This window comes from Neovison vison, chromosome 11, assembly GCF_020171115.1.
Source record: "Neovison vison isolate M4711 chromosome 11, ASM_NN_V1, whole genome shotgun sequence".
In the NCBI taxonomy this organism is placed as follows: Eukaryota; Metazoa; Chordata; class Mammalia; order Carnivora; family Mustelidae; genus Neogale; species Neogale vison.
Genome location: NC_058101.1, coordinates 188,465,001 through 188,484,136, shown reverse-complemented (window position 1 = coordinate 188,484,136; position 19,136 = coordinate 188,465,001). Strand labels below are relative to the sequence as shown.

The 19,136-nt window shown below is 41.9% G+C and overlaps 1 protein-coding gene across 7 annotated transcripts in view; it reads right to left on the bottom strand.

Annotated features, from left to right (window-relative positions):
- MTUS1 (microtubule associated scaffold protein 1) overlaps nt 1-19,136 on the bottom strand; it is a 168,988-nt gene that overhangs the window by 5,999 nt on the left and 143,853 nt on the right. For 6 of the 7 annotated variants that reach the window (XM_044225496.1, XM_044225501.1, XM_044225497.1 and 3 more), the window contains 5 exons: nt 5,375-5,589; nt 4,012-4,117; nt 2,855-2,928; nt 2,614-2,709; nt 58-174 (listed from right to left, as the gene is read on the bottom strand). In XM_044225496.1, the coding sequence (XP_044081431.1) occupies nt 58-174; nt 2,614-2,709; nt 2,855-2,928; nt 4,012-4,117; nt 5,375-5,589 (608 nt within the window). The remainder of the gene's footprint in view (nt 1-57; nt 175-2,613; nt 2,710-2,854; nt 2,929-4,011; nt 4,118-5,374; nt 5,590-19,136) is intronic. The other variant, XM_044225500.1, reaches the window with a different exon arrangement.

The following is a 19,136-nucleotide window of genomic DNA, read 5'->3' as shown; positions in this document are numbered from 1 at the left end:
CTAGTTCCTATGACACAGACTTCGTTTCTGCTGGGTAAACCCCTGAAAGAAACATACCAGTTTCTCCATTTTCATTAACTTGATGTCTTGCTGATGAAGTTTCTCGTTCTTGATCTCCAACACGGCCTTCAGGCTCTCTAACTCCTGCTCCAGGTACATGAGCTGAGGGTTCTTCTGGAACAGACACAGCAGAACGCAGCTTTGGTTATTTAACTGCACGTTGTTAAATTCTTAACAGACAGAGTCTCTGATTAGATTTAGATATTGGGGCAGAGACTTCTAACCTTCTCACAGCAGCTAGAGGAAGAGGCGGACAAAGGGTTAAGAGAACAGTAATCTCACAGTCTTCGGTTAGAAGAATGAAATCATTTCATCCTTGAAAACAAACACTTCTTTCATTTATCAGGAACTTAACACGGGAAAATATTGGTCACACCAAATATTTTACTGGAATAGGGGGGAAAAAAAAGCATTGCTTACAACGCAAAACAACTCTGGCTAGAGTTGAGGCCATGACAGTCCATTACTGCTGTTTGGTGGGGAGAAAAGGGAACAACTGTTCTCTGTCAACAAAGTTGGTAATTGATCAGGAGTGAAAGGGCAGTGCATTTCTAGGGCTTTCTGGAAAACACAGTGACAATCATGTCCTGAGTCTTTGGCATTTTTATTATGAGGGGACTCTATTGGCTTGGCCTGTCCTTCTCGTTTATTCTGTGACACCCTACAGCATAGAGCACATGCACTACTAAAATTCTATCCAAAATAAATGCTGCATAAGGGGAGAGATCCTCTTAGAGCACACCACCAGAGTGGAATCCTCACTCCTTGCTTTAGTTCTGGAAATCTAAGTGAATCATCCCAAACATACAAACTGACCATGTCAGTTCTACCAACGGGATGTCTAATCTCAGACAGGTGTCCGTGGGTAAGTCATCCAAATTATACTCCTTGGGCTCCAGACCAAGCCTCAGGGATGATCAGGGAATGGGTCTTCAGGACTACCTATGTAAACCCCTCACTCCATAGGACACAGAGAGTCCCACAACCCAGGGGACCGGCTCAGGGAAGGTGCCAGAGCGGGAAAGGGCTGGGGCAGGCTTAACACCCAAGTCTGCAAATCCAGAGCTCTTGCCCAAATTTCATAGGCCTCAAATACTGTCATCCTTTGACACAGGATGTATTATCTTTAGGGGAAAAAAAAAACCAGTACCTCATTTTTCTTAAAAGGAGACATCATTTACTCTGTCATTTACTCTGTCCATTTTTACACCTGATCATAGCCAGAAGGCTGAGAAGCAATACCATGTCCATTTTTAAACTTCGAGCATTCACAGCCCCGTTTCCACCGCACCTTTGCTGATGTCCCTGCTGGCCCAGGCCTTCCTCAAATGTGCTCTCCCAGGGCGTCAGGTGCATTCCCACAGGGGGTCAGGCCTCAGGTAACCCTGCTTTCCTCAATCTGTTTCCGTTCGTTTTCAAAAACTGCTGCAGTTCCAGAAATCCCTTTAAAACCCACTCCTGGAACCACTTATAAGGTTTACACCCTGCATGTAAGCCTAGATTTTTGCTTTGTTTTTAAAATTGCTCTTTTGTCTAAAAATCTCCCAGTATAGATAGTTTTGAAGTTTCACTGGGTATGACCTCGTCTCATCCAATTGTATTCAAAAGTCTAGAGGGTATCCAAAGACACCCGTGAAAAATTTCACTAAGAGACCCACGCACACGTACTTTCCAAGCTAGCAGATTTTAAGTGGCAAAAGAACTTTGCTTCTGCAGTCTCAGGCACAAACATATGGAAGGGAAATGGTAGCACTGAAGACAGAAACAGAAAAGGTGGGGCCAGGTGAATTAGGATACAAGTTGCAAGAGAAAGGTGAGCTTACGAGATAAATCTATACTTTTCCCAAGTGAGGATTATCCTATGACCTATTGGTCAGACACAGATAGGAATGAAGTGTCTATACATATTATAATACACATCGATCTCAAGGACAGAAGCCGAGCCCAAGCAGCCAGACACAAAAAGCCATACAGAACATGATTCCATTTATAGGAAATGTCCAGAGTTGGCAAATCCATGGAGAAAGAAAGTAGAATGGTGGTTCCCTAGGGATGGGGGGTTTGGGGGGATTTAGTGGGGAATGGGTACAGGGTTTCTTTCTGGAGTGACAAAATGCTCTGGAAGTAGATAATAGTGACCAATGCACAATTTGTGAACCACTGAACTGCACATTTAACTAAGGGTGAATGTTGTGCTATGTCAATTTTAACTCAATATACCAGGGAGGTTCTGTTTTTTTTTTTTTTTTTTTTTTTTTAAGAAAAAAAAGTGTAGTCTTCACATGAAACCCTGACCCTCACTGACAATTTTCTTGTCTTCCCATAGTTATCGGTTTAGACCACTCGCAATGTACTGGGCTTCCTCTGTATGTCAGGTCTTGGGATTTCTAAAAACCATCAGTAAACAAAGAAGCCAGTTTAAAAATTACTCTGCAACATAGGAAAAGGATTCCAAACCGCTATCATTTCCCCAGCTGCTGAACACAGGCTGACCTTCACAGGCAGCTGAGCAGAAAAGAACTCAGTAGTGATGGAGAAGCACACACAACTTACTAAATTTGCTTTCTCTCTCGATATTCTTTTTTGTTCTTCTGATTTCAACTTTTCATTTAAAGCATCATTTTCACTCTTCAGATCATTGATTTGTTTCTAAAACAAACAATGAAATGTGGAGCACAAGTTAGCAAGCAGACACCAAAAACATAGCAAATGTACACAGAAACATTACCCAAACCACACAAACCTCAGGAATGGGGATATTTTGGGGGGCTGGGGGTAAGTGAGATAGACGCACCTCCAGTGATTCCTGCTTCTCGTGAAGCATATCCTCAAGTGATTTCTTTTCCACTTCATGGCTTTTCTTGATTTCTGAAAAGAAGGGATTTTTTTTGGAGGCAATGGCATCCTATGAGATGACTGTATTCTACAGTTGTTAGAGCCTGTAGATCTAAGAGTTGATTATGAAGCAGTAGGACTATGCTACTTTATATTTGTAAGATGCTTTCATAAGAATTAAGCCCTCTGTTCTCAATTTGCCTTGTGAGGGGAGTAGGGCAGATATTTCCATTTTATGATGGAGAGCGCAGAGGCCCCCAGAGGCCAGAGGAAACAGCATCCTCCTCAGGGGAGGGCTCCTCCAACACTGGCCTTCGCCCTCCTGCTCTGGAGTTCCTGCGTGCTTTTCCATTTGCTCTTCGTGAACCAAACAGAAGTCTAAAATTAAACCCAATTCTAGCAGGAAGGAAGAACGACAGTGTTTACTAATATCTACCCTTGGCCAGTCACTTGGACATGTTGTCATCTCTGACTTCTCAGGACAATTCTATTTTTCTGATGAGAAAAGGCCTTTGCCACTGGGGAGCCCGCCCGTTCTTAGCCCGCGTCTACAGGCTTCTCTGAGGGTGCACGAAGCTCCGTGTAACAACTTCTACGATCCTTTGTGTTCTTAAAGAAATGGCTCCTCTTCCTTCTACTTCAGCCTTTCCCATCATAAAATAATTTTAAAATATAAAATAATTTAAAAATATTCTTTCTTGACTCAACCAGTGCCATCTCCACGTCACAGCGTTCTTGGTGTGCAAGCGTGTCGGTGAGCAAGTGTTGTTAGCCCTGATCCTTTACTGTGGCTAGGATGTAAACTGACACTTTTAACTTCCCAGGACTTCAAGTGGTAAAGAACAGCTACTCCCAAAAAGGCCTTTACGTTCTTTAAAAGCCCTTTTTTCTAAAAAGGCTGGCATTTGTGACAAACTATTATTTGCCTCCTAAGGGGAAAAGGGCATCTGCTAACAATGAACAATGCAAAAAGAAAGCAAAAACACTCCAAACTGAATACCACAGGGTATTCTCTGGAAGGGAAAGTTATGAATCATTTCCGTTTTAAAACACATCACGTTGTTCCATTAGATCTGAATCTGTTTAAAAAAAAAAAAAAAAAAAAAGCATTCTTGCCTGAAAGGGAGGTTTCATAGGCTTTCTTTAGCAATTCGATTTTCTCTGAGTGGCTGGCTTCAATTTCCAACTTAGAGGTTTCATGGGCAGCATTTAAATTGTCAAACTAGAAGGGAATAAAAAAAAAAAACAATTAAAAGTCTTGAGTAATAAGCAACAGTATTAGGAGACTTGATACATAGTGTGTATTCAAGTTAAAGGGCTGTCCAGCGCATGGAAAGAACAACCCAATATGGATCTGCCCTTCCCAGTTCTCCACTCTGTCCCCACTCAGGAACACCAATACACAGGCTCTTCAGGGTCCTCTGATGCAAACAGCCAACTCCATCATGAGGAATGAGGCTTTGTTTCATGGTGATAGGATCACGTATGATCCATGCTTATAATACTGGTCTTTATATCCTCAGTCCTTAGCACATGGCTGGTCTAGTAGGTACTCGGTAAATATTTACTAAATGGAGAACTGATTTTAAAAGGATGCAAGAAAATTAAAGAGAAGCTTATGATATGGGCTCTCTCTGGTAAAGAAATTAAGCATTTCTTTGTTGTATATACTGCCAATTACTTTTACCAGTTTTTTCCTTTTGATTATGTTAAGTTGTTTCTCAATGTTTTACATTTGTACATAATACAAACATTTTTCTTTCCCTCTGTTATTTCTTCTATGACTTTTTAATTTAAAAGCTTTTCTTGGGGCCCCTGGGTGGCTCACTGGGTTAAAAGTCTGCCTTTGCCAAGGTCGTGATCCCAGGGTCAGCAGGGAGCCTGCTTCTATCTCTCTCTCTCTCTCTCAAATAAGTAAATAAAAAAACTTTATAAATAAACAAAGACTTTTCTAACCCTCTGAGTTAAAATATTCTTCTGTTTTAATCTAGGTTTTACTATGGATTTATTGATAATACTTCACTAATTAACATAGGATATATTTTGAAATATTGTACAAAATGTGGATCTGAATCTGGTTTTTAGCCCCCACGATCTTCTATTGCCAAGTAGATATGTGCAACTAAAATTAACTAAATAATCTTTCTCAAACACACAAAAAAATGTGTGTGAAATATGGGTTATTAAGTGTCACTTTGAAAAGGAAGAAATGCAAACCCATCATTTAGCAGTATAATATCAATATGCTCACATAGGGATTACTTCCAGGTTGCATGATAAAGGATTTTTTTTAAACTTTTTTTTTCTTCCCTTCTTTCACTCAACATTGCTTTGAGCATAAGAAAAAAAAGAAAAAACTGATAAACCCTTTTTCACTTATTTAAATAAATAGAAGTTCAAAGGAAGTTCCTCATCCCACAATTAGAATTTGAATACATGGCCATGACCAATAACATGCTCAGGCTCCAAAGGCACAGACCTGCTCTTGCAACTGAGTTTTATACTTCTCTGCTTCTTCAATGTAAATATTCTGGAACTTTTCACACTCCCCGGTGTAAAATTCTTTAAGCCGATTTTCTAGCTCTGACAGATCAGTCTGGTGCTGCTGGTTTAGCTTCTGAACGAACCCTTCATAAGCTATTTGCAAGTCATTCCTCGCTTTTTCTAATTTCTCACAGGTCGATGAAGCAGTGACTGAAAAGAGATGAAAAAGGGAAAAGACATTTCATCTGCGCAATGTCCTAAATTCATCACATTCACGCAAAGCTGTGATGAGTCTGGAAATACGGACACAGGACTCTCGGAGTACTTCTTTCTCTACCAGATTTTCAAATGTAATGGTATAAAAGTGAGCAATATATAAGAACAAGAGGAAATGGTCGCTGGCAGCAAAATAAAACCCCCCCACACTCAACCATCTAGCAAGAAATAACAGAAGTACTTGAGAAAACTCAGTTTCCAAAACAGGATCACCCTTTTGTATGTTGACCAATCAGTGCAGGGGCCACAAGGAGAGGAGACTCTGATTGGCCGAGGCGTCTCCAAGGCCGGCCAGCCAGCAGGGAGAAGCGAAGACACAGGGAACCGGGAAGATCAGAGAGAAGAAATAAAGGGATTTTAAGCTTTGACTTAATTTGAGCCGATTGCAAAAGTACAGTAATAAAAACAAAATATTAGAATATGTTGAACATGATCACCAGAGCATACCAGCTTTAGAAAAAACACATTTTAAAAGCTACAATATCGATATATCAGAAAGTCATTATTTTTAAAGGCAAAGTCATCTGAAAGGCATAATTTAAAATCCAAGCATCCTACCCGTCACCACCACTACTGAAAGCACATAACGATTAATGATACATTGCAGAACTTGCACATAAATGCATACCCACCCACACTACAATAAATCCTGGAATATCTTTACCATTTCTCAGGAAGCTTGACTTCTGACTTTTCCAGCTTTCCTTCGCTGGCATTCAATACAGGGGAAATGAGTGATACTCTGTCAGGACTATCCCAAAGTGCCCATGCAGTCATGTAAAATGAGTCCTGGCAAGTCAGTTGTTAATCCTTACCTCTCTTTTGTAAGGATTCTGCAGTTGTAGGAGGAGTTAAGAGTTTCAGGGCAGAGAAAAGGACAGTTTAGCTTAATGATCATTCTACTTAAGTAATGTGAAATTGGCCAGTTTCTGGGATGAATTTCCAACAATGAGGTAGACTTGTTTTCTTGGGACTATGCCATGTGGCAGTAGAAATATTATTAGTCACATGTCCCCTATTGGTATTCCTTCAGAGGCCTCACACCCTGCTGAGCACAGAGCCTGCTTCTCTCCCTCGGCCCCCTCCCCCTGCCCTGTTTGTGCTCCCTCTCGGTCTCAGATAAATAAATAAAATCTTGAAAAAGAAAAAGGAAAAGGAAAAAAAAAAAAAACTTGAAAGTGTTTGTTTCCTTGGCCGCTGTGAGCGAGGTGAAGGGAAGGCAGAGGGGAGGGGAAAGGAAAAATGGGTCAGGGTCAGCCCGGGGAGGGAGGATTGACGGCTCACAGTCAGTACCACAAGCTGAAGCGCAGGCCCAGCCCTGGGCAGTGACATCAGCCGGCAGCTGTGCAGGGACCTTTGCTCTAGAACAGGCCTGGTTCGGTGTGGACAACAGCTGGGCTGAAATCATCGCTCACACAAACAGCTTCACTCTGAATTAACTGGCCTGGGATCCCGAAGGGACATTTTTATTTGGCTCATGAAATACTTTTTGAAAGGACATCCATGTCAACATTGCCTCAAGGTTCTAAGTGCTCCTCTCGCCAGAAACACACTGTTGGGGGGGAGGGGAGGGGGGGTGATGGATGTGACCCCTTGGGTTTAGTCACGGACTTGCCCTTGTGCTTAGGACAGCAGAGGAGCAGTGTCTAATGCCACCTCTCTCTCTTACTCCCTGTGCTCGGCCTTGTCTCTTCCTCCCTTACTCTTCAGAGTTCCACTCGCTTTCAGGCAATTCATCAGGCACCCAATGAAAGCCAGAACAAAATAGGAGATTTTGCAGGATTTTGAGCAAGCAAGCAAGGAGCTTTCATAGTATTAGGTGATACGGGTTTCAAGGAGTTACTGCACAAATACAACATCCATAGAGTACAAAGTAATCTTTCTGTCCTGATGTTGTAGTCTGTTCTATTAGGCAATTATTAAAAGCCTGTCTGTGACGAAGGATGCCAACAGACCACTGTCGAGAGACAGAGTAGAGGAACTGCAAAAGCTATCTCCAGCCTCCACTTTAGAATAAGAATTAGGAAAGAAAGAAATGAACTCATTTACAAGGCTACCCCTAAAGCAGACGGTCATGGAACAGAACAGAAGTTGGTGTTTTCACCCTGGGACAAACCATGCCTGTGAAGAGTTCTAAGCCACAGGAACAACATAGTTTTAGCATACATAACTGAGAAGGAAAAAGTATTTCAGAAAAAGTGGTGAGATGCTCAGCATTTTCCCTTTTCGCATAGTTATTTGGATGACCTCTAGAAAAGGCCCCATGTCACGGTCAATTAGAACCTTTGAAAAACAGAACTGGATTCATCTTGGGCCCCTTAGCCATTATCCCCGAGGAGCAGAAGCACAGCCATTACCTAATTAGTCCCGGTGGCCTTTTCTAAGAGGAGGAGGTTAGATCTGTATTCTCTCCATCTCGTAGAGACCCATTTCACTTTGGAGACTGATAAATGTCCTGTTTATATAGAAAACCTACATGGCCCTCCAGCTGCAATATTCTTGCGAAATGTTACAGAGCTTTCTTCACTTTTGTATCTGGGTAGCATGCTTCATCAGGAGACAACCCAAAATACTTTAATCCTCGGGAGTATAAATAAATGACTTAAAAGACGAGAGCTAGAATAATTAGGTTCAATTCTCAGTCACACCATTTACCGGCCATGTGATTTGAGCAAATTACTTAAGCTTTCTAAGCCTTTATTTCCTCATTTTTTCAAAAATGCACATAATATTTAGCACCTTCCCTGCAGGATTAAATAAGATAATACTGGAGAAGCACTCGACCCAGTGCCTGAACCAAGTCAGTATGTGATAAATGGTGTTGTTACTCATATTCCTGGCCTTGAAAAAGTCCACCAGTTCAAATGTGTCTGAAGAGTCCTCCAAGACATGCGTGGGGTCCCAGGACCCAATGTGACAGTTAAAAAGCAGCGTTGCTTGTTGAGTAGTCAAACCTAAATATATACACACACACATATGGTGGGGCACTATGGTACCCACACACCTCCAACCTTCACTTCCTACTCCTATTGCTCTTAACACTGGGTCCAACAGAATCTTCCCAACTTTTAGAGGGTTTTATCTAAGTTGGACATAAAGTCTAAAAAAAGAAAAAAGGAGGAGGTAAGGTCACATGGAAACATAACAAATTTTCATGATGCCACATATTGTGTGTCACACATTGTGACAGAAAGGAAAGATAAAGAGAAAAATAAGAGGACTTCATTCCCCAACTGTACAGACACACTTTCTCCAGGAGCTTCTAGTAGGCATGCTGTGGGTGCCAACCCTTCTTCAAGCAGTGTTCCCCCTTCTCTGCACCAGCTATGAGGGAGAGGAGATGCCTGTGTCTAATGCTTCTTTCCTGCTTTGAGTCCCTCTCTCTTTCTAGCCATCTGGGAAGTCAGAGACACCTGCTTTTAGTGCTGGACACTTTCACTCTTTTCTCCCAACTGGGCCACTTTCTTACTTTACCATGTAAAAAAATAAATTGAAAACGGATGAAAGACCTAAAGTTGAGATAGGAAACCATCGAAATCCTAGAGAAGAACACAGGGAGTAACCTCTTTGACCTTGGCCATAGCGATTTCTTACTAGACATGTCACTGGAGGCAAGAGAAATGAAAGCAAAAATGAATTACTGGGACTTAATCAAGATGAAAAGCTTCTGCACAGCAAAGGAAACAATTGATAAAAACCAAAAGGCAGCCCACAAAATGAGAGAAAAGATTTGCAAATGACATATCTGATAAAGGGTTAGTACCCAAAATCTATAAAGAACTTCTAAAACTCAACACCCAAAAAACAAATAATCCAGTTTAGAAACGGGCAGAAGACAGGAATAGACATTTTTCCAAAGAAGACATCGAGATGGGCAACAGACACATGAAAAGATGCTCAATATCACTCATCATCAGGGAAATACAAATCAAAACCATGAGATACTGCCTCACACCAGTCAGAATGACTAAAATTAACAAACACTGGAAAACAACAGATGCTGGCAAGGTTAAGGAGAAAGGGGAACCCTCTTGCACTATTGGTAGGAATGCAAACCAGTGTAGCCTCTCTGGAAAGCGGTATGGATATTCCTTAAAAAGAATAGAATAGAAACCCTACAGTCCAGCAACTGCACTAGGTATTCACCCCAAGGCTACAAAGATATAGATTTGAAGGCGCATGAATGTTTATAGCAGCATTACGAACAACAGCCAAATTATGAAAGAGCCCAAATGTCCATCTACTGATTAATGGATAAAAGAAGTGGTGTATACACACACACACACACACACAGAGGAATATTACTCAGCCATCAAAAAAATGAAATCTTCCCATCTGCAACAATGTGGATGGAAATAGAGGGTATTATGCTAAGCGAAGTAAGTCAGCCAGAGAGACAAATACCATATGATTTTACTCATACGTGGAATTTAAGAAACAAAACAGAAAACATGGGGGAAGGGGAAAAAAAAGTGAGAGGCAAACCATAAGAGACTCTTAACAACAGAGAACAAACTGAGGGCTGATGGAGGACTGGGGGTGAGGAAGGGCTGGATGGGTGATGGGACTAAGGAGGGCACTTGTGATGAGCTCTGGGTGTTGTCTGCAAGTGATGAATCATTCAATTCTACTCCTGAAACTACTACTACACTCTATGTTAACTAACTAGAATTTAAATAAAAATTTGAAAAGGAAAAATAAAGACCTACTTCTCAGGGAAGTACACTTTAAAAAAACCTTTTAATTGTGGAAAATTTTAGATTTATAGAAGACAGTACACAGTACACAGAGTTTCTATATACTCTTCACATAGCTGTCCCAAATGTCAGCATTTTACGTAATCATGAGACATCTGTCACAATTAAGGTTTTAACCCTGGAACAATACTAGCAACCATACTATAGACTTCATTTGGACTTTACCAGTTTTTCCACTGCTTTTTTAAGAAAAAACTTTGAGATTAATTTTAGAACTTCAGAGAAGCTGTGGAGAGAGAATAGTTTCCAGATACCTCTCACCCCTTTCCCCCTAACATTAACACTGCACACTACCATGGGACATTGTTGAAACTGAAAAACCAACACTGGCACGCTATTGTGAAAGCTCAACTCCAAACTTTATCCCTTATTTCTGTTCCAGGATCCCATCCAAGATACCACACTGCATTTAGTTGTCATGTTTCCTGAGTCTTCTCTGGTCTGTGAGGGGGTCTTCCCCCATCCCCCCATCATGACAGTTTTGGAATCAGGTATTTTTAGAATGTCCCTTAATTTTGGCCTGTCATGTTTTCTCTGTATAGTCCACTGACCCAACAATGCCACTAGTAAGAATTTATACAGATATATTCCCACATATATAAAATGAAGGATGTTGGGGTTTTTCACTGGAGCATTTCTGTAACAGCAAAATATCAGAAACACCCTAATGTCTGCTAGGAAGGAACCGGTTAAATTAATTGTGGTGTATCAAAACAATGGAATGCTTTCCAAAAATAAGACAATTTAACAGCTATTTAAAAGGACTTATAAATTTCTTTATGTACTGAACTTCAAAATCTGTCAAGTGGAAAAGCAAGGTGCAGAAATGCATGTATAATATGCTCCCAATTGTCTATAAAAGTAAAGGGGAAACAAGTAAGTATCTTATCTTACTTCTCCTGTACCCCAGCCCCAGAAGCGTGAATGGGGACACTATCTTTTACCATAGTAGCATAACTACTTCAGAATATTCTTATTCTATAGAGGGATATCTGGTTATGACCCACTCCCACAGTGAATGACTATGGAGGTTGCTCTCTTAAACTAGGGTCTCATCTGTTTAAAATGGGAGATAGGAGATATAAGTGAATAAAGTTATCAAGATGCCATTTTTAAAAAGTAAATCACTACATGGGGAAAGACCCAGGAGCCTACAACCAAAGGGTAGGGACCTAGACTATCCAACCACGGTCAATTCCAACATTCTGCCTCTCAGTTTCCTGGTGAGCAAGGTAGGAACAAACACCACCTGCTCCGCTAACTTTATTGTTTGGTAAGGATTCTGTAGAGCAAGTCTTCACAAACTGCCTGTGCCATGATCAGTGACTCAGAAGACCTCCAGTTTCTTTCCAAAATGTACTACTTCCTTCTATGACCAAGAAATTTGGCAGTCATATGGCAGAGAACAGTCTTCTTCTAAATTTCAAAATGAGCTACAGACAGCTTTCTGATGGTTCCTGGGAATTATGTGAATCAACATGAACTATTTTCAAAAGGCTCTCACTAATCCTAACTTATTAGGAATTTGCTTTACAAAATGCCTGGCCTCTCAATTCTCTCGTAACTCATACTAGTTTCCTTTTAAATTCAGGTCATGCTTTACAAGGTGCTCTCATGCCTATGATTTTATGTAACGGTGTTTTGAGTTAATAAAAGATATATTATCTTCAATCTCCTTTTACTGGCAAGGGAACTGAAGGGGCAGAATTGGGTCCAGGATGCCAATCTACTCAATGTTTTCAGTGCAGATATATAGCACAGAGCTCAGAACCTCATCTGGGTTCTGAGGGCTATTTTCTCAACTTGTGATGTGTCCTTTTTTTTTTTTTTTTAAGATTTTATTTATTTATTTGAGAGAGACATCACAAGTAGGCAGAGCAACAGGCAGAGAGAGAGGTGGAAACAGGCTCCCTGCTGAGCACAGAGCCTGATGCGGGGCTCGATCCCAGGACCCTGAGATCACAACCTGAGTCGAAGGCAGAGGCTTAACCCACTGAGCCACCCAGGTGCCCCACAACTTGCGATGTGTAAGCGAGAATTTAATCTCTACCTGCAAGGGATGTCTGAGACTATTAAGGCATGTTCTCTTGTAGAAGCTAGAAAAATCGCAAGATAAGATAAGGGAGGTTTAAAAAAAAAAAAAAAAAGATCTCACCCCCTCAATACTGATTTGTGTTGAATGGGGGTGGGGGCAGTGGGGTGGAGAGGGATGATCTGGCCCAGCCAGACAATCTAGGTACAGAGGGGCCTGATCTGGCCCAGCCAGACAATCTAGGTACAGAGGGGCCAGCTGGGCCTCCTCAGAGTCTCTGGATCTCGCTGCCAATAAAAGTCTGAAAAGGCTCTGCTGTTTTTCAGCTTACTCACTGGCCAACGACATGCTGCAAAACAGACGCCCTCGCAATGACAACAGCAACATTCCATGGACCAGTGAAAACATTTAGGCATGAAAGTGGATCAGAGATCCAAGCCTGGCTGGGTAACAGACACAGGGTTCTACGCTTCAGGCCTGAGAAAAATCAGTTAGGACTTTAAAGAAATCACACTGACAGCAAAACAACGCATCTAAAGCTCATTTGGAAGCCGATGTACAAGAACAGACTCAATTCAGTTGGTGCTTCCCAGCATTACTGTTGACTGTCTCGCTGGGCTTGCTTGATTTGTATATACTTTAAATCAAAAAACAACATTCTGGACACCTAGGGTGGTGTCAAAGTGTACCCCACGGAGCACTGTAGGGTAATCACCTGCACGGTCTTCAGAAGCGCATTGCTGGGCTCTGTTCCCAAGCCACCTGAGTCACAACTATGAATCTGGATTCTAACCTGGTCTATTTTATCACACAGGGAAGTCTGAGAACCAGCATTCTGGACATAGGACATTAGTCAAAACTGATCCTATCAAAACTGGACAAGGACAAGTTAGGACAAGTTATAGAAGAAGGAAGAACACTCTATAGGCTTTCAAAACAGATACCCTTGGTATTACTGTGTATCTGTACAGGTGACAGAATGTGACCTTTTACTTGAAGACACAGCCAGCCAAAGGCTAAGTATGCGATGGACGGCCATGGATGGGGAAAATGGTTTATGTCTGAGGTGGTATCAAAACCATCCTCAATCAGCTCAGGGAGAGAAAGAATTCTCTTTGGGTATACAGTTGGTTCTCATTATATTAGCAGTTTTTTCATTAAAGCCTACTTCAAAAACCACTTGTGGAATTCTACAACTCCAAAGCGGCTTAACCTTACAGAGTTTAAAAATTATTTTAAATACACAGGCTGTTAAGTCATAACTGTAGACAAAACTCATGAAAGAATTAACACATTCCACAAGATGTGTGGGAGCCTCAAGTTCATAGACACCAATCAAGTGTTGATTAGACAATTTATACACTGCTTCTGGCAGAGCCAAGTCACTTTTCCCTAACTGACAATAACAAGTCCTATTTTAATCTGACAGTACTTCCTGAATTTTTGAATTGAATAGAAAGATCCTAAAACTTGTTACCAATGCAAAGGAGTACTTGTATCACATGATTTTCTGACCTTTCGAATATTTTCATCATGCTTTCCCTGTTACCATGAACAGGAATTTGGACCTACCGACGCTACATAGGTCATTACCCAGGCACTTCGCTCTCTAGCTGTCTGACCTTAGGAAGGTTACTTCACTTTTAAGCCTCAGCTACTTTTCCTTCCTTTCTTCCTTCCTCCCTCTCTCTCCCTCCCTTCCCTTCCCTTCCCTGTCATTTAATAAAATACTAACCAGTAGACTTGGAGCTGAGTATTGCTGTCGGGAAAGAGCTGGCATTCAGTAGATCTTACTGTCATATCCAGCTCATAATTTTTACATACACAGAAAAACAATCAACTAGTGCTAGTGAATTAAGAGTTCAAATCCCATTTGTGGCATTAAATAGAGACTATCAGGACAAATGTATAAAAGAGATGTGTGGGGCGCCTGGGTGGCTCAGTGGGTTAAGGCCTCTGCCTTCGGCTCAGGTCGTGATCCCAGGGTCCTGGGATCGAGCCCCACATCGGGCTCTCTGCTCAGTGGGGAGCCTGCTTCCTCCTCTCTCTCTGCCTGCTTCTCTGCCTGCTTGTGATCTCCGTCTGTCAAATAAATAAATAAAATCTTTAAAAAAAAAGAGAGAGAGAGAGATGTGCATTGTCCAAACAGCTCAGTGCAAATGATATTAAATTTAGAGGAATGCCTGTGAATAGAATTCCAAGTTCTGAAATCTAGTTCATTTGACCAGGTTTTTAAGTCTCAGTAGGATTAAAAACTTGAATAAAAATCGATGGAACATCTATAAAAAAGATGTACATTAGCTATTAATTCTGATGGCTAAACACATAAAATACCTTTTCAATAAAAAAATACCTTTTATTCATTAATTTAGATAAAAATGTGATTCTAGTGATTAACAAAAAGCAGTAGAACTCCCGAAGATCATAATTTATGGTTCTCTATCATACTGGTTTTGATCCCACACAACTCTTAAAAAAAACAGAATGATATACTTATTCTCCATCCCAGAGGCCAAATGCTTGCTGCAGATACAGACCATTAAATTGAACTGTCATCTATTTCAAGGGCTAACACTTTCAAAATGATTTAACGGCATCGTCAGACATAATTATAAAATATTTCCAAGGGAATTATAGTTCACCTTACTTTATTATTATTCAGTCTTAAAAACATGCATGTTATTTTTAAATGGTTTGTAGGAAAACATTTTTACACAAAACCACTGAGTATTATAATTTATAAGGATAATACCAACTTTCCCTAGTTACCATCTTCAATATAAAAGTATTCATTCACTGAGGTAATAAGTGCCAGGCACAAAGGTATCAGCAGGTAGAGCTGCAAATGTGAAGGAGATACGGTCTCTGAAGGGCTCATGGTTCTGGATTGTGAGAAGAGGTCTAGAAACTACCCAAAGAACAGAGTTTCTTGAAGGTCACAGTAGAAGGCACAATTAACTTGCTTGCAAGATCAGGTAAAACTCAACTGATGATATGATATTTTCATTAGGACTTAGGTACTATAGCTAGGGAGAAGTTGAAGAAGCAAAAATAGAAAGGCAGTAAAAAAGAAGAGAGCACTTCAAGCAGAGAGGATATCATGTGTCAGAGAGGTATGAATGGACCCATGGCTGGGGTTTGAGGAAAGGAAAGAAGGTGTGAAGAAAGGCAAAGGAATGTCCCGACATCACGAAGCTGGGCTGAGAGTTGCAGTCAAACCATACATGGCAGCTAGAGGATATTTGGATTTTCTGCCAAAGCCCAAATGAAGTCACTGATGTTTGTTAAAGATGTCCAATAGAGGAAAGATGTGAGATTTATTTTAAATATGGTCCCGGTAGCATGTGGAGAGGACAGAAGCAGGCCTGGAGCAAGGTGACCTGTTGGGTGACCACTGGAATGCATCTGGCGTGAGCAATTATGGGGCTTAAAATTAGAACAGCAGCAGCCAGAAGGCAGAGGAGGGACAGATCCAGATACTGTGATACTTAGAACACAGACTATCACGTAGAAGATGGAGGAAAAGGTGTGTGATACCTGTTGTTAGCTTGGGTGGTGAGTGAGTGATGATGTCATTGCAGAAGATGATAAACAGACTTTGAGGAAAAGAGGCCTCAATGAGGAGACACTGCAGAACATTCTGGAAGTGAGGGGCTGGGGAGTCCGAAGGTCTGATTATATCACTGGCTCTCCTGGAGGCAGCTCTGCACTGGACAAAACTCATCTACAGCTTGGAAGGAGAGAACTAAAATAATAAAATCAGTGTTTCATGACCCACAGGTTGTAGCTGAAACCAGGGGAATGGAGGGGATAACAGCGAACAGTGAAACCCTCGCTATACTCCAACCCTAAAGGGGTTAGTGAAATCAAGCAACATCCACGAAGACTTTCCCAAGTCACTCAACATAACCATAACAAAGACTAAGAGGCAAGATGGAAAAGGGTTTGACATACAAAAAACAGATCAGAAGACACATAAAAGAACATGAATGAATCTCAAAAGGATTTTTTTCTGTGTGAAAAATATCAGACACAACATAATGCATGTTTCCATTTATATGAAATTCTAGGATACACAAGATAACCTACATGATAAAAATCAGATCAGTGTTTGCTTCTTGGGGGGGTGGTGGTCACTGACCAGAAAGGAGCATGAGGAGATTTTCTGGGAGGACAGAGATCTTCAATACCTTGATAAAGGTGTAGGTTATATACATATTTATCAACAAGCATTCCACTCTATGTAAGTCATAACTTCACAAACAAGTCAAGATATGAAGTCATATATATTCATATAAACAAAGACACAAGAGAATATGCAAAAATAAAAGCTCTGTCAAGGGTACCATAACTATGGGCTATTTTCCTCTCACTTTGCAATTTTAATTTCCACACAATGTCCTTAAATACAAAGAAACCAACACTCAAACAGTTCAAATGCCCATCAGTACTTATCAACTACTTGGGAAAATGGAAAGCATATATATTTTTTCCATAGTAAGGAGAAAAGAATCTCTGAAATGAAGCAATTTACTATCTGAAGACAACAAGAAAACACAAGACACAATAAATACATGGTTGTAAAGTATTGAGGATTCCAAGGGCAGGGGGAGCCTTACGGCTGTTGTTCTGGGCTCAGTTGGGTGAACTTGGCAGAAGAGGACGCTTGTCAGAGTAACCACTGAGACAACAGGAAAGTCAGTCAATGGAGCAGACAGTTGGAGGCAGTTAGATGGCAAAGGTCACTATCACGGACTCGACTTGGGTTTCAGTGCTCCTGAGTTTCAACTGTCCTTTATTACATTTTTATTATTAATTTTTTGTAGTTCTTCGTTTAGGAACCTTGCCTATAGTTTCATAGAGAAGAGGAAGAAACAGTATCCAGCGGGAGACTGACAACAAGAGCCCCCCATTATTTTGGAGAGAAATGGTGGACACTTGGATGATAGTGATGGTAGCAGCTCTTCCTCTTCTTGAAGTGCCTGTGGCTGCCCAGGAGCTATGACAGCTGCTTCATACAACTCACTGTTTTATCCAAGCTCCATGACAATCCAGCTAAATACTCATTAACTTCCTATCTCCCGTGAGGAAATTGGACTCAAAGAAGTGAGGCAACTCCTAGCTAGAACACGTGGACCCCATCCTACACTGCAGACTCCACATCGCGAGCCCTTCTACGGCGTCAGGAAGGGACCCACCATGTCTCACTGCCCTTGGAGTCGGAGAACAAACAAACAAAACACCCAACCCATCCTGAGGGATTTCTAATAGTATTTGGTCTAATACAATTCCTTCCTGCAGTGTAGTCCATGCCCCCCAAAAACAGCCCATGTGGGTAATTACTACATAGCTATAAACTGCACACATATGAATTCCTACTATTTAGTAGTAGGTAACACCTGGTGCTAGGCACTTCACAGTGAGTTACCTCATGTCCTCCTCATGACCACCCCTGCGCAGGCCATTATTAGTGCCACTGAACAGAAAATGAAACTACGACTCAAGAACTGTCACGTGACTTGCTCCTACATCACCCGGCCACCAAAGATTTGGACCCTGACAGTGGGACCACACAGTTTAAGCATTCTATACTATTGCCTCAATTTTTTTTTTTAACGCCTGGGTGGCTCAGTTGGTTAAGCAGCTGCCTTCAGCTCAGGTCATGATCCCAGAATCCTGGGATCGAGTCCCACATCGGGCTCCTTGCTCGGCAGGGAGCCTGCTTCTCCCTCTGCCTCTGCCTGCCTCTCTGTCTGCCTGTGCTCGCTCGCGCTCTCTCCTTCTGTCTCTGACAAATAAATAACTAAAATCTTTAAAATGAAATCTTTTTTTTTTTTTTAAGATTTATTTATTTATTTATTTGACAGAGATCACAAGTAGGACCTCCCGCAGCAGGAGCAGCGACGCAGTCCCCGTCATCCCCTCCGCTGACTGACGTTCACACTGTCCTCTCACTCATTCTCCTGACCCGAATCCTCTGCTTCCGGGTCCAGCCCAGCTCCCACCTGTGTGACGAACGATGCACACAGGCCAACCCCCGCGTCCGGATGCGCGGCCAGCGGCAGGGAAACACACCAGGGCGTGCTCTCCTCATCACAAATGGGTACTGACTGCCAAGGCCATTTCCTGTCCGGCTCTGTGACCAACGGGAGTGCTGAGGACCTGGATCCCCATTCGGATCATTTCACCGCACTCTCCACGAACAGGTAAGAAGAGGATCCCCCATTCAAGCAGCATGAATGAGCGCAGTGTTCCACCGCTGCTTTGGCCTCGGCGCGGGGAGAGGCTGAAATGTGAACCAGCGGGTAGGCTCATCTCCACCTCCGCTGGCTCGTAACCAGCTCTGAAACACACACACAAAGGCCTCTTTCCTGACCCGCTCACTCCAGCTCCATTACACTATTTAAGGCACAGACAAAAGCAAATTAAGGGGGTCATCTGGGCGACCGAAAGGAGAGCAGTCTGGTGGACACGGCGGAAAGCCTCGAGCTGTGGTTTCCTTGAACTGTTTCCCTAGAACTCCCGAGTCTTTGGGGTCCCGAAGTTCCATCTGTCTTAACGTTCCTTTTTTTATAAAGAGTTCTTCATTTCCATAGCCTAAAATAAGGCCAGGAGAAAATGATGTCCCGGCCAGGTATTAAGAACCTGGAGGGGGGCACCTGGGTGGCTCAGTGGGTTAAGCTGCTGCCTTC